This window comes from Lepeophtheirus salmonis, chromosome 4, assembly GCF_016086655.4.
Source record: "Lepeophtheirus salmonis chromosome 4, UVic_Lsal_1.4, whole genome shotgun sequence".
Classification (NCBI taxonomy): domain Eukaryota; kingdom Metazoa; phylum Arthropoda; class Copepoda; order Siphonostomatoida; family Caligidae; genus Lepeophtheirus; species Lepeophtheirus salmonis.
Genome location: NC_052134.2, coordinates 19,956,316 through 19,972,483, shown reverse-complemented (window position 1 = coordinate 19,972,483; position 16,168 = coordinate 19,956,316). Strand labels below are relative to the sequence as shown.

General features: G+C 30.9%; 1 protein-coding gene across 1 annotated transcript; it reads left to right on the top strand.

The window, feature by feature from the left end:
* Positions 1 to 12,058: 12,058 nt before the first annotated feature.
* Positions 12,059 to 14,381, top strand: LOC121116984 (cytochrome P450 18a1). Its single transcript, XM_040711301.2, has 3 exons — positions 12,059 to 12,745; positions 12,809 to 13,613; positions 13,682 to 14,381. The coding sequence occupies exons 1-3, from the start codon at positions 12,400 to 12,402 to the stop codon at positions 14,112 to 14,114; spliced, it is 1,584 nt and encodes a 527-aa protein (XP_040567235.1). The 5' UTR covers positions 12,059 to 12,399; the 3' UTR covers positions 14,115 to 14,381.
* The last annotated feature ends 1,787 nt before the right edge of the window (positions 14,382 to 16,168 follow it).

The following is a 16,168-nucleotide window of genomic DNA, read 5'->3' as shown; positions in this document are numbered from 1 at the left end:
GTATCAAAAGTCCATTGTCACATTGAAAGAACTTGAAATCAATTTAGGACCATATTTGGGTCAAATGCAGTCACATCAATTAAATGATGGCTTTGAAACTATAGTACATATTCATGGACATATCAACTTGTGACCATACGTTTGAATACAAAGTATGTAATTAACACAAATATGTCTATCAAATAAGAAGTAGTACTTATAAAAATAAAATGGGTATTTTTTCTTTTCAAGATTTTAAAAATCAAGATTGTTTTTGGTCTAAAATTGTTTTTTTTAATGCGACTTCAAATTAACATTGTTGTTGTTTTTTAAATTTTATTATTGTAATCAATTAAATTCTAATTTTAGACAACTTTTTTTAGATTTTCAAGCCTCAATATAAATATTTTTAATGCATATTCATAATATCTATTAATAAAGGAAAATAAATAGTTTTGAAAAAGAATCTAAAAGGAAATTTTTTCGTGCTTCCAAATTAAATTATAATTCTATTTTTACTTTAAAAAATATTCCTCAAATAATATTTAGGAGTCGTTAAATCTATTTTTAAATCAGTATTGCGTATGTAAAATCCTGAGGCGATTTTTGATTGTTCTTCATATTATTATCATAATAATACTGCCTTAGAAAATTTCATGAGTGAACATACAAAAAGAAATGCAAATTGAAAATTGGCATTTCAAAAATGCAAAATGTACAACTATACTTATATAGTATAAGAAAAGTTATAATTATGTATAATAGTCATTTAGTTTATGACTCTTAATGAGCTCTGAAGTCCGTAGTAGTAGTGTTGTTTGGTACCACGGTACATTGGTATTACAGGGGTACAAGTGCATTTAAAAGGCTACTGAGCTGAACGAGCTTTCGTAGCCCGAAATTGTAGCGCCATCATATCATTAAAATATATCATGTAATCCTCCAAATTTCAGAGCTAAGCCAAAAAAGGCCTACATCCCTACTAATGACATATATGTATAGAGTTGTAAAAAATATGACCTGCCGATATGTTAATGAACCGAAAATTGACTTGGTAACTCTGACAATTTAAAGAATGTTTCGAAAGAGAGCAGCTTAGAGTCATGACGTTTTTTTAGATTGGTTGCAATAAGATATAAGAGGAAGAAATTAAAGCCAACCGCCTATTATTCGAATCTAGAAAAGACATGTTGAAGAGTAATTATAAAAGTTCAAAATTGAAAAAAAAAAAAAAAAAAAAAAAATGCTGTATGTCTCACGTTCTTAATGTCATTTATTTTTTAATACACTATGTTTGTATTGATGTAATTAATTTTTTTTTTAGACATACAGAGTAGAAACCTAACAATGCCGTAACATATAGTTACGATTTTATGAACGTTATTTTTAATTATGAAGTTGCTTTACGGAACCAAATGAGAGCGTAAACAAAGATAAACAAGTTTTTTTTAAATCCCATAACTACATATAAGTGTAACAATATCAGAGTAACATAAAAAAAAGCAACGTGTATACCATCTCCTCCGCGCCGGTGTCATTGCCAAGAAGACTACAGAGACCATTGTCATATCGATCCGTATGCATACAATATTAAAAAGTCAAATATAGTCCCATACAGTCAATAAAAAACAAAAATTTTGCAACAACTCTATGGCTGACTTCTAGCCTGCCTACAACCCTAACCTCAACTCCCTGGACTTTGCAGTATGCTGTATCTTAGAGTAGAATGTTTTTGGCACCTCTCTTTCAAATTTGGATTCAACCCGAGCTGCCATCATGACAGTGCGGTACACTATGTACACGGTCTTCATCGTCAAAAGCTGCCAATCTGTTCGCCGGCTTATTGAGGCTGTTATTACTTGTAAAGGAGGACATATTGAATAATAAATATAGTTAATTAAAAAAATTGGTTTTTAGTTTTTTTTTCATTCCATTAAAATCCCGTGTTTTCGTTATTTAGTGATGCCAACACTGTTTTAGCTGGATATTCCGATAAATATTTTGCATCTAAAAACAACCCTTAACATAAAAAAAATACTCAAATACCTATTCAAGAAATATTATGGCATAAAATATATAAATAGAATTTTGAAGATTAATGCGATGGTTGGGATACTAAAGTTATGTAAGAATGATCTATTATCTTGTCCTTATAATTGTCATCGTTCAAAAACTTAATGTCTGAATCTAAAAATAAATACTATGCTTAGAACTTTATATCTTATATATGCACCTACGTAGGAATCCCAGTAACCTTTAAATTGCTCATGCACAAATATTTGCTACACGTAAACATACCTATATAAGTTCATAAATGTATCCTATAGACTTGAAGGCTCCTTTAGAGAAAGTATGTACGAATCTACTTAATTATTTTTTGCATTCATATGTTTCTTTTGCATTGTGTATATATAAACTTGCAAAAATATTGAAACACGTGTGAAAATATATATAACTGCAATGAACCCAATGTGTTTTATAAGAAATCACATATACCGAATGACATAAATTTACTGCAGTTGGGACGGTACGCTAAGCACATGCTTCGTTACAAACCACAGCAAACCCTTTACAGTACGCAGTTAGGTACAGTATAATAGTAAAATGTTTTGTTTTTTAAATAAAATTAATGTAGTATATATATAATCCATTCCTTAATAGTTTCTTGTCTGTACAAATAAATTATTTCTTTTTAAAAAGAAAGGCCGATTAGCAGTTACAATATCGCCAGCTGTAAAAAAACCCGATCTATTTTGCTTAATTGAGATGCACCTGTAGTTGTGAAGTATTGTGAAGCTAACTTGGAAACATTGGGAAATTTATTTAAATTATCAATTATCAATCCACCATAGCACTGGGTTTTTGTCAACTGGGGTGATTTTTATCATTTTGTAAGTCGTTTTGATAAAAAAAAATGGATTTATTATTCCTTCTATGAAAGGATGCTTATAGTAAAAATCTTAAATTAGTCATTTAAAAAAATAAATGGAATGTAAAAATATTTAATATGTTATTATAGGGTTGATTTCATCTTGTGGTATACATTTTATTTTTTTAAAGAGTAAAAAAAAAAAGTTAACATAGAGGTATTGTGAGAACTTTTATTTAACGAATTCATTTGAAAAAAGTGCTTGGATCAATTTCTATTCTAAATGTGAGCCCTCGGCTCTAATAATTGCCTCAATGCAAAATCCTAAGTCTTTGCAGGGATTGACTATATAGTCAGACTCGAGCTTAATCCACTTTTTCTTTATGAAAGGCTCTAGAGACTAAACACTCCAGTGTGCCCTTTCCTCCTGAAGCGTGTGTATAGATTAATACAAGGGGTTCACCTCTAGAGAAGAGGGCAGCCACATGTTGAGATCCCAAAATTCCTCAAAGTAGTCTCTCTTTACTGAGCAATTAAACTGAGCTCCGTCTTGAGCGAAAAAAAAGTTGTCACCGAACATTGCTTTGGTCCAAGGTAGCACTTTCTTATCCAGAAGTTCGATGTTAGTATCTTCATTGAGCCTCTCCTGCCTTTCCCCAAAATAAGAGGGCAGACTTCGCCTGTGGTGGCTACAATGCCTAAGAACATGGTTCCAGCTGTATTTTTCTTCTGAAGACATTTCTCGCTTAAGCTGCACCCGAGTAATGGAAATCTTATTTCCCTCCGAAACATTTACTCCGAATACCATAACTTGATCTGGATGTTTTAATTCCAGCAAAATCAATTATAAGTATTTTTTATCCGACCTATTGTGAACTTGAACAGTTTTCCATATATTTAAGAAGTTATTGATTCCCTCGTATCGTGTAAACCGTTACTCTATAATATTTTTTGTTAAAACTGGCCTCAGGAACTCATTTTGCCATTGGGAAACTATTGCATTCGAAATATTCCATGTTTCTTTTCATTATTCGGATAGAGATCGTAGTTCTTTCTTTGATGGCCCCTGTACATCTATACAAGGTCTACTAGCCCTTATAGAATGTGTGATAACATCCAGATACTCCTCCTTACCTTTCATGCGTTTTTGTTTAGTTTGCGGGTCCAGACGTTTATTTGTTCTATGATCCAAATCTTCTTATTTGGCCTTTACACTACCATTCAATCAATTGTCCGTTGTGTTTGATTCTAAGTCTTTACTCCCAATTGAACATTTGACATATTATTTAGAAGCTGATTGCCTGAAAAACTCATTTGAACCAATGGATTCTAGAAATTTTCATACTTTAAAAACTGACACTACATATGTTTCATTCTGTATGTGAGCCGTAAAATAAAAAACAACTAGAATTAATGAATTGTATTTATAATACTATAATATTTGTCAATTTGAACTTAAAGTCTCAATAATTCCATAGTCACAATGGAAGAATTAGACATTGTTATATATTATTTAAAAGAGTCATATCGGTGCAGAATACAGTTACATACAGCAAATCAAGGTTACAAACTATAATTAAGATTATAGAAAATATCAATGTGTCCAGGAAATTTTTATACAAATGCTTTATAATTGACAAAAACAGTTTTATGAAATATTGGGCTGCATATAATATGATATTAATCCTTTTCTTGATGTTTGTTTTTGCGTTCATTTACATCATACTATTTAAATATTTGCATATATAGGGAGGAGGATCATTTAGTATGTGATAGGGAAATAGGAATGACCACAACAAGGATGCATTGGAATACACACATATATAGATATACAAAAGGTGAAAAAAGTGGGGAGAAATTCGAACTTACATAAATCGTGTATATATGGTATACATATATATATTAAAGAGAGATCAATACCCTCTACATATATAAATAGTTTTATCTTATGTATGTATATATAGCCCTGAAGAAATGAAAAGATATATCCTTCAAGTTTCACTATCTATTTGGTAGATGAATATAATTTTTAAACATTGACATTCAAAATGTATATACAAAAAATAGTATAATGTATTTGTATTAGTATGTGACCCCTGAACACAGTAGCAAGATATTATGATTTACATTTGTATTCTTCAAAGAATAATCGTGAATTTACTTACGGGCAGAGGTAAAGTATTTTTTTTTTTTTTTAATTATCCCAAAAAAACTTTTAGTAAAATTAATTTAGCCCAAACTAGTCCGGGGGCATCTGCAAGATTATATTTTTGGGAGGGGGGATAGTTTTTGGTTGTTTTTTTTTTAAAAAGAAATTAAAAAATATCTACAAAATTACAAAAAATCCATATTATTATTTATATATTAAATTTTTAGATAAAAAAATTCAAATTTTTTTTTTTTTTTCAGAAATCCACAGCTACTCCAAAAATTCCTTTATTTGGTGGGGGGTACAGGTCCTTCCAATCCAACCCCATGAACGCCCTTAGGTTAAACCGAGCTTTTTGTTCGACCGAATTATGAATTATGAACAAAAAATGGTCTAAGGATTTTTTATGACCAAAAGGAAAACTTCTGTCTAGAACGGTCCAATGAAAAAAATCAGTCTAAATCTGTCCAAAGGAAAAATTCCTTCTATTTCGGTTCCAAAAAGTCATTCTAGACCAATTTAACAGATAAATTGTTTATAATATGCCATTACATGTATTTTCAAGTACAGTGACGTCATACGAAACAAAATATACAAAATTCTGGTATTTATTTTTGTTGGATGATTAAGTTATAAGCAGCTTCCTTTGATTCCCTCTAAATTTACTTAGTCCTAACTCTTGGAGAATAAAGGAGTCCCCGTTTTGCTGTTTTAATGAATCAAGAATGATCTTAGCCCTAGGCAATTGTATATATCTTGTACATTTGATTATTTTTCGAAAAAATAAATGACGGTTGATCTAGAAAAAAAAGATATTTGATCTTCCATAATATATGAAACCAAAAAAATCTGTCCACGGTGTAAGACCGTGGTCCACACCGAAAAATGGATTAAGAAAAAATCACTTAAGACCGAAAAAAAAAAAATATTGCCGGACCGAGTCTCAACACTAGTATCAATCATTTCCTCACTCTCTTTACATTTGTATTGATGTGTTTCAATCATTCACAAAATGCATGAAGCCACTGGGTATATATTAAATGTTGGGTTTAAGTCTGAAAATCCTAGACCGGTCTTACACCCTCATAATTTTAGTGTTGTCAAGATGCAAATATTTTTTGTAGTAGTTCCGTACCAATATAGCAATCGGTATTTCCGTGCTTTTCAATGCTTTTTAAGTAAAAAAAACAAAACAATAAATGTCGCAGAAATTTGAAGAGTTTTTTTTTACTATTCTTAAATGGGTAAGTGCTTTTTGGGGTAGGGAGGAAGCCAGAAAAAGAGAAGTTACGTTATCAGTGTGTCAATTTTATTAATCATGTAATGGAGAAGGAAGTACCGGTTCCAATATCAGTTTAGTAAAGTAATATTTAAAATGCATCTGTATCCAGACACAACTATTGTATCCACCTATTAATCAACACTTTCTGGTTCTAAAAAAAGTTTGCTCTAGATTACGTCTAAAATTCAGTCTAAAACAAGTTTTTTATAGATGAATTGAACCTAACGCCTATTTAGTGTTGAATTTCAGTTTAGAAATCCTATACAGGTCTGAGACTGTTATAATTTTAAATAATCATTTTATAACTTCGATTTGGACCAGTCAGATAATATAATCAGTCACATGTCATTTTTTTAGAAAATGAATTTGAAGGAGCAAAATCAAGGTTTTTTTGGAAGAAATAATTTTTTTTATAAATAGTGGGGACTCAAACTTGCAGTATTATTTAATTACCATTTTACAATGCAACCAAACAACAGCTGATACAAAAATAAATAAGTTTTTGTTTACCCCGTGTCTCGAAGTGTAAAAATGTCGGAGATACAACAGAAAAGACAACATTCAGTGATCGTGGAAATTCAATTCTGCATCTACGCCATGAAAGCACCCAGCTCCAAGCTTGACGGTAGAGTGATAAATATTTTAAGAAATTATATTAGCATTTTCAATACAATTAAGCGTAGGTCTTGAAGATTTTAATCAATGTTTTTTTGTGTTTTATCTGTTTTTTATTATTCTATTTTATCATTCTGTAATATGTTTCCAGTATTTACAAATCTTTGAAATTAAATCTGGTTATGAAAAAAAAAAACACCTGAGGGATCTCTTTTGGTCATTTTAGTGCTGAGAAGGCTGAAGATAAGATTGGCATCTCTGTCCGGACTGCCTACAACATCAGGAATTCCACTACATTCCCATACAGACAAGAAATCGCGAATTATGTAGCAACAATATGGCTAACTTCTGGCCTACCTTTATATGGCCCTCTTCTAGTCATGACCTCAATCCTCTGGATTTTGCTGTTTGAGGTGTCTTGGAAAAGAATGCATGCCACACTCATCCGAATTCACATTCATAACAACATTTTATGTCATCTACACGGTCTTAATCCTCAAGAGCTGTTAATTTGTTCACCGGCATGTAGAAGCTGTTATTGCCTCTGAAGGTGGACATATTTATTGATAAATATAGCAGCTAAATATAGTATTTAAGCATATCATAAATTGATTTGAAGTTGTCTTTACTTGATTCCGTATAAATCACATTTTTCGTAACTTAGACTAGCACTGCATTAGAAATACTCTGTATTTGCAACATTTTTTTTATTACTATAAAAGAAGATTTCGGTCTACCATTTCAGAATCAGATTCAAAACGCGGTCACATCGATCCTAATCGGTCTAGAAAAAATGAATTAAAACTAAATAAAAAAATAATCTCAGACAGAGTCTCAACAATATACGCTATGTGTTATTATTAAATGGAGAACATTTGTACCGTGACGTCAAGGATGTGTAAATGTTTTAATTTATGTGTACAACTCGGGAACGAAATTGGTACATAGAAGTAGATCGAACAAATGAATCAGTGGTTTAAAAAAGTTAAGGTTTCAAATCCGTCTAAAAAAAAATAATTTAGGTTCGAACTGAAAAACAAAATCAGTCTCGGGCCAAGTTACAACACTAGTTATTAATATATATCATAAATATGTACATATGTAGTACAGAATGATATTATTTTGTACCATTGAATCTTTGGCATAAAAAATAATAAAGAAAGAAAAGAAGAGAGAAACTGAAGGGAGGTTCACTGACCCTTGTAACCGATTTCTATTCTTGTCCAATGGATAATATCGTATAATGATATCTACATATATAATGTATTTATATAAAATATATTAGATACATGTAATTGAATTAAGGATAGGTCACTCGTCTTTTACTTTTTATATTTTATGACAAATAAAGCAACCCAATGCTGTTATATGGTTATATTTTAATTGTAAATAAAGTTCATTCAACTTATAATATATTATTTTGCATTAAGTTGAAATTTAATTAGGTATTTTGTAGATGGAATTTTGCTCTTCATCTGATGCCCCCTTTTGAACAAAATGTTATGCATAATCATAATATTACTTTTTCAAGAAGGGAAAGAAAAAATTCACATATACTGCCCTAGACCTAAAAAAATGATTTTTGACCTCATATATGATTATATGTATATACATATTATTCAGGTCAAGAGGAATGTGTCTGGGAGGATGAGAAAGAAAGATGCAGTTGCAACGCCGGTAAGAAACTGTATGTTTCATTTTGTCTTGAAGAAGATAAAAAAAAAGAGAAAAGGTATATTATGTAGAAAGGTTCAACCTATGTAGGTGCAACTAAGATCCAAGATGTTATTTCTTAATCCATCCCGCTTAGTAGGAACACTGTTTAATGACAATATCCTAATGATTTTTATAGTTCTATAATCTATGGTCCTGTTAGGCCCACTACATAGGTGTGGATGGAAAGAGGGTTAGATAGGTGATCTATGTATGTACACATATTCTAGATTATCAAATAATGAGACGTCTTATATACTGTCTAGTGAGCCACACTTAAGACATAAAGTCAGACAATATTTTACGACCACGACGACAACGATAACAACAACACCAATGATACCTACATAATATTTAGGTCAGAGAAAGAAAAAAGTTTTCTTTCTCTGCTTCCCTAAGAAAGGTAACGGATAAGCATCATCGTGTGATATTTCTCAGATAAAAAAAACAATCAGGGACAGATATCCTAGAACCAGTCATTAAAAAAATCATTCTATAAATAGTCATTCAAGTTTTGTTCTTCTTCTATTTTTATGGTGCAAGGATCATTTTTTTTTATAAAAGAGAGAGGCCCATTTTTTATTTTTTTGCTTGATGACGCCGTAGTTTTTGTCGTCGACGACGACTTCCTAGCATGCTAGAATTTACATCAAAAATACATTGGACGCTGCTACACTTTTTAATAATGTATATGTACATACATAAATATTATTTGTCTAACTAACACAGATGGATTATTATACGATTATTTATTAATCAAGACTTAACGGTACTTTTTTTGTAGGAAGTTTCCAAATTTGGCAAAAATAATCAATCCAAACTAAAAAAAACTAAATCACAAATAGTCTTTACATGTATAAGCTAATGTAAAGCATATATTGCAAAACATTTAATTTCTATTTTTTTTTCTCAACATGTGAGTAGATGTTCACAACCTAATCATGTTTTGTATACTTTAGATAACTTGAAGTGCATCATAGGTTAAAAATAAAAACTTACTTCAAATGCTGACCCATTGCCAATATTTCGTTAGACTATGCATAGACACTCAGTTATAAATATACTGAAAAATTTAATGCAACTAATGTAAATTGCAATTATATTATTATTATTTTGCAAACTTGTGAACAAAAAGTCTCAAGGACTTTAAAGGATACACATTTGTACTAGATGCAATAATCATTCCATTGCACAATATAAAAATATTTTAACCCGTAATATGTACTTAAAGCCATGAAAGTTGCAAGTGGTAATGAGAGGGAGAGATCAATGACTTAATCGATGAAAAAAATTCCACCTAAAAGTATGCAAATGCATTAATCACATAGAAGTACACGTCAAATCTGCCTATTCGTATTACATATTGTTGAATATAGAGGAATAAATCAAATATTTTATTTTGGCAAATGAGGAAGTAACTCTTTCTGGATAACTTTGACCAGTCACGTTTGAAGAACATTCTTCTTTGGGGGTGAATGAACCTTAGGCATTAAATATATATAAACCTTTTTCATTAGATACTTTGGAATTGAATTTATAGATATATGAATATATTATATTTTTATTCCTTGCGATCCTCAAATAATGGCTATTTTTTAATAACTCTTTTGGTATTTCATAACAAAGAAAAGTAGTCATAATCAGTTTTTGGTTTTAAGACATTAGTTTATGTTTATGCCATGTAGGTAGAAGCGTTCATACTGTGTTCAATATTACATAATCCTTAGTTATTTAATATTCCCTTTTTACAAAGAAGGTAAAACTCAAACAATCAAAACAAGAGCATGGCACTTACTTAGTTATTCAACATAAATATATCAACATATATTTCAAAATATTACCGTGTTAAAAATTGTACAATACTAAAAAATTAGGAATTAAAGGGAAAAAATTGATGTAAAGAATATATTTGGATACTTCTATAAGACAAAAAATAATAAAGTCTCAATGAAATACATAGAGGATGTATTAGGATGATTTTGATAAGAGACTAGCAAGTCCTTATCAAAAGTGTACCTTACTACATAACCAAAAAATATTACGGACATACAGATACAGAACTGCCTGAAAAATAATTCGGAAATACCTTACAGAATTCATCCAAATCTAGACCGTGTACGTTTTTATATTATAAACTTTGTAGCTCTTTTTTTTTAATTATGTTGATGAATGTACTTCCCTTATTCACCTTATTGGGCAGAGCAATAGTCGCTCCAAGGATTTCGAAAACAGGTTTGGCCACCTTTTCAAAGACTTGAATCTTCTCATAGCCAAACCCATTAACCCTTACCACATTATGCCTACCGTCAAATACCTTTAGAAGGAAAATCTGCTCTTGGCTGATAATGTTAAAAATCAACTTTTGAATTAATTGAAAGAAAAATGTATGGAAATGCCGTTGCTCCCAAGAACTAACTAGGGAGGAAAAGGATAACACCGACTATATGTGTCAGTCCAGTCACATCACAAAACAGGTCTGAAGGAAATGATAATGGTAGAGGTTAACAGGTGGTCAAAAATACGACAGGGAGTTTCCAGACTGTATCTCCACATGACTTTCTTATAAGTTTAGGGCACCCTGGCCGGACTTGTTGATACAAAACAATATCAGAGGCTCTTAAGAGCTTGTTCAGACATTTTACGACCAAAAAGGTCGTCCCTTACCTCAAACAATTTTGAAAATCTAGTTTTTATGAGAGTAATCTTGGTTTTGCCTTTGAAAAAGTAGGATGAAGAGGAAATGTACACTTTTTTATGCATCATTTCTCATTATAATCTAACTATTAAATGTTTTATTTTATTCATATTTTGTTTATTATTAAGTAGTTATATTCATTAGTATCAATTACACATTTTATTTATTAGAAGATAATGTAAGAAATAAAATTTTATTCATTCATATTTTACTTGTTATTTGAGGTCTTTTTGAATATTTATTACTAGAATCTCTTTGATTCGTAATAAATAATTGGGTATAGAGGTACGGAGGCAGGCATATACGTTGTAGGGAACCATAATCTGAAGAAATGGTACGGAGAAACGGATACGGAACCACTATGTCTAAAGGTATGAAGATATGGATAAGGAACTAAAAAAATTCTACTCTGCAAAGCTCTGATTTATATTATAAAAAAGGACTTCTTCGGATTGAATGAGCCGTAAAAAGGTTGATGATGGGAGTCGAAGAAAAAACAAAAGTACACACTATATCTCTTTTTTTTCCAATCTCAAAACCAGGACCACAACCAAGAAAAAAAAATTAAATGACTTCAACAAATTATCTGTATGAAGTGATGTTGATGATCTAAGGAGTGCGAACTACGATGGAACAAAAGTTGATTACATGCCGGAGTCCGTGTTGAACTCCCCCTCTCGCAATATGTATACTCTCCTAAGCACGCCTTAAGTCCCCGCTTTAGGATTCTTATGACAATTTTTGATACATACTGCTGGGACATGTATATATGACCGATTGGAAGACTATATTCACATTATTCCGTTCCAAAGATTTAAACCGACAACAAGAAAGTGTCTACTTTTTGAATTCCGTACTTTTATATATATAATATTATTTAAGAGACATACAAATCAGTAATCAAACGATTTCAAATTAATCAAGAACTCAATTTAAAAAGAAAAATCTACTAAAATTCTCTACTTTTTAATTGTTTTTTTTTTTTGCATAAACGAAGCTAGAACAACAAGCAACAAGAACAACTAACATATCCATTCTGATATTACTTTTCTAATTTTGTGTATGGACTTTTAAAATCAATCTCTTAATCGAGCAACATGGCTTTACTTACAAAAATATTAAGCGGTGAAATACAACATCTGATTGTCCTCATTGCCTTCCTCACTCTTCTCTATATCCTCAAGCATTTAAAAAAGAGCTTTAAGGATTTACCTCCTGGACCCATAGGCTATCCCATCGTCGGAATAATTCCTCTCATTAAGAAAGAATTCCATCTTCTCTTATTTGACTACGCCATGAAGTTTGGAAAAATTGTTTCACTCAAAATGGGAGGTGAAACCGTCGTAGTTCTCTCAGACTATCAAACTATTAAAAAGGCCTTTTCTTGCAAATACTTTTCTGCACGTCCAAAAACAGAGTTATCCCAGCTTCTGGGGGGCTATGGTAAGTCAATATATTTAATTAATAACATTATTCAACTCTAATCTTATACTTCCATAATTATAGGGATTGTTAATAGTGAAGGTCCACTTTGGAAAACCCAAAGGAAATATTTACTCAATCAAAAACTTGGAATGAAGCATTGGAAATCTGGGGCTGGAAGTCTTGAACAAATAGAATCTGTTGTGTCAAGAGAAGTCCAATCTTTTCTCTACACACTTGAAAATGATTATTCAAATACGTTTGTGAATTTAACTCCTCTTTTCAACTGTGCCGTATCCAATGTGATCTGCTCAATCATAATGAGCAGACGCTTCCGTTACCAAGATCCTAAATTTCAAAGGTTCATGTTCCTCTTTGATGAAGGTTTTCGTCTCTTTACCATGACTGGTGCTATGACATTCCTTCCCTTCCTTAAAGTTCTTCCTGGCATCTCTGATACTTGTACAAAACTCCGTCAAAATAGAGAAGAAATGATTGCTTTTGTAAGAGAGATCATCTCTGAGCATAGACAAGAGTTGGACCCTCAAAATCCTAAAGACTTGATTGACTCCTATCTTGTACAAGAGTCAACGCCAGATCAATTTTTTGAAGACTATGATCCAGAACAACAATTAGAGCAAATAATCTTGGATCTCTTTTCTGCTTCAGTTGAAACGACAAGAACCTCTCTCCTCTGGGCCATTGTTTTTATGCTTCACAACCCAAAGATATTATCTAAAGTAAGAGATGAACTCAACTCTGTTGTTGGAGAAGACAATTTGCCACAATTGAGTGACATGATCAAGCTTCCTTATACTCGAGCAACCCTTTATGAAATCATGAGGCGATCCTCAGTTGTACCCATGGGAACTACACATGCTACAGACAGGTAATTACCGGTCAAAACTTTAGTCTATTTCATCATACATTCATTTTTTATATTTTTTATTCTTACAGAGAAGTTCAATTTGAAGGTTTTGTTCTTCCTCAAAACTCTCATGTGATTCCTCTCATTCACGCAGTTCACATGAATCCCAAAAATTGGGAAAACCCTGAAGAATTCCGACCTGAAAGATTCATTAATAAGGAAGGAGTTCTATTTAAACCTGAACATTTTATGCCTTTTGGGGTAGGTCAACGCAAATGTCTAGGAGATCGACTCGCGGAGCAGGAGTTTTTCCTTTTCTTCACATCCCTTGTTCATGTATTCGATCTCGGAAACAACCCAGAACAGACAATGCCAAGTCTTCGGGGAACTGCTGGTGTAACCGTAACCCCAAGCGAATTCTCAGTACACATCAAGTTAAGGAACAAAACTGCTTTAGACTTTTCAAATAAGGAGTCCAGTTCATATTGTACTAAACTGTCATCAGATAGGATATACGGCTAGACTCAAACACCTCTGTTCCTCTTTCATCCCTCGAACCCCATCCCTCCCTCCCTAATAATCACTCATTATTATTTAATTATGATTTTTTTTATTTTGAAGAGCCTTCTTCAAAATGAAAAAAAGACCCTTATAATTTCTAACAAATTTTTATTGTTATATATATATTTTTTCATAAGTACAAAAAATATTTGTGTCCACTGATTTTACGGGTGGTAAAAAGTTTTTTCTGGCCCTCATTTTGTATTTTTAGAGTTGTGTTTTTTTTTTAAAGCCTAAAAAAATATTTTTCTATAAGTCTAGTCAAATTATGCATGTAAATATGTTGAGAAAATGAGTTACTCTGAATTAGAAATAGCTCTTTTTCGTATGAACGAGAAAAAAATGCATATGAAAAATTAAGAGAAAAAGTCAATTTTTGGCTTGCAATTAAATTATTTTCTTATTTATATATATGTTTATATACTTGCATATATTTAAGTAAAAAATCCTTCAAGATTTGGTGAGTCTGTTCATTTGATCTTCTGTATATGTCTGTTTACTCCATAATTATTATTCTGTATTTCATATAATGTATGACAAATAAGAAATTGTGTTCATGCCATTTAATACAAATAAATATATATTTATACTTTTATTTTTATACCAAAAAAAATTTCAGTGGCTTTATTATTATTATATTTAGTTCTCAAGACGTAGAAATTATCATAGAGAGATAATACACCTTTAACCCAATACAACAATAAATAGTTTCTTGAGAGAGACAAACAAAATGTGACATCAACTATAAAGGCCCAATCATCAAATAAGTGATGAGTGAACACAAAATAATCTTAAACAAAAATTAAGGACAGGAACAAATCCAAATTTGTACTTTTACATCAGATCATACATAACAGGCCAATATTTTATTCACATATTTCAGTAAGTTATAGACTTTGTATTCAAATTTCTGGAATGATTAACAAATTTCAAGAATTATAACTATAGTTTAAAAACTTCATTTAATTACTGATACTTAATTTGGCTCCGATGTGGTCATTTAAGTTAAATTTATCAACTTCCATTTTTTACAAAGAACGCTATATTTTTTCTAATTATATGTGGCATTTGTGGTGTTTCCAATGGATTAAGCAAAACTTTTCGTACATAAAAATTGAGGACGACTTGTTGTTGAAAACAAATGTAATACAGACTTTATTTTGAGTCAAGTCATCTTTCCTTGTTTTTGAATTCACATATGACTAATTTTAAAGAATGATAATAATTTAAACTCTTATGTGGATTACAAAAAAAAGGTTTTAGATCAACAACGTACATTTATGGTTCTACATTGCCGGATATTTTTGTCGCTATATTGCCTTGCATAAACTATGTGGTTAAATACTTGAAACATTTCTGCGTAATTGATCAACGGATTAATCGAATCAGTCATAATATTTGGCCAAATGGTGAAGAAAAAAATCAAATGAGTTTTGATTAATTGTCTTGAATAAATAATCCCCAACAATTTGTGAAAGAATGAATAAGTTCAATTTAAGTATCCATGTATATATGATATCAACGCACTACATCAAAGAATACGCCAAACTTTTGATAATTTTCACTGTGTCTTTTATGGATTGTGATACAAATCAAGTGGGAGTTAATTTGTAATTAACCATGAAAAAATGTAGCAATTCATGAATGAAGTAAGTTTTTATTTTGATGGATGATCCATGACATATTTAAAAAAAAAAAAAAAAAAAATACTCTCAAAATATGTTAAATTAGTGTGAAAAGTTTTATAAGAAATGACCATTTCTTAACATGTTTTTAATTTATATATCCCACTGTGAGTACCAAACTTTTTCGGAGTTTTTGAGCTTTAATGATAATGAATAAGTAAACAAAAAACAACTATTTTTCACAGTGTGATGTAGCACTATGCAGTTTTGGGGCGTAGCATATGTATATTAAGAAGAACATTCCTTTTTAAAACATTTTTCTTGAGTCCCAAATACAATTTTGAATTTACAAATAATATAATTTATTAATATATCTACTATGATATACTT

Excerpts from the sequence above, each read along its gene's own strand:
- LOC121116984 (XM_040711301.2), top strand. The coding sequence starts at position 12,400 with ATGGCTTTACTTACAAAAATATTAAGCGGTGAAATACAACATCTGATT. Across the intron at positions 12,746-12,808 it reads CCAGCTTCTGGGGGGCTATG|GGATTGTTAATAGTGAAGGT; the intron begins GTAAGTCAATAT and ends CCATAATTATAG. Across the intron at positions 13,614-13,681 it reads ACTACACATGCTACAGACAG|AGAAGTTCAATTTGAAGGTT; the intron begins GTAATTACCGGT and ends TTATTCTTACAG.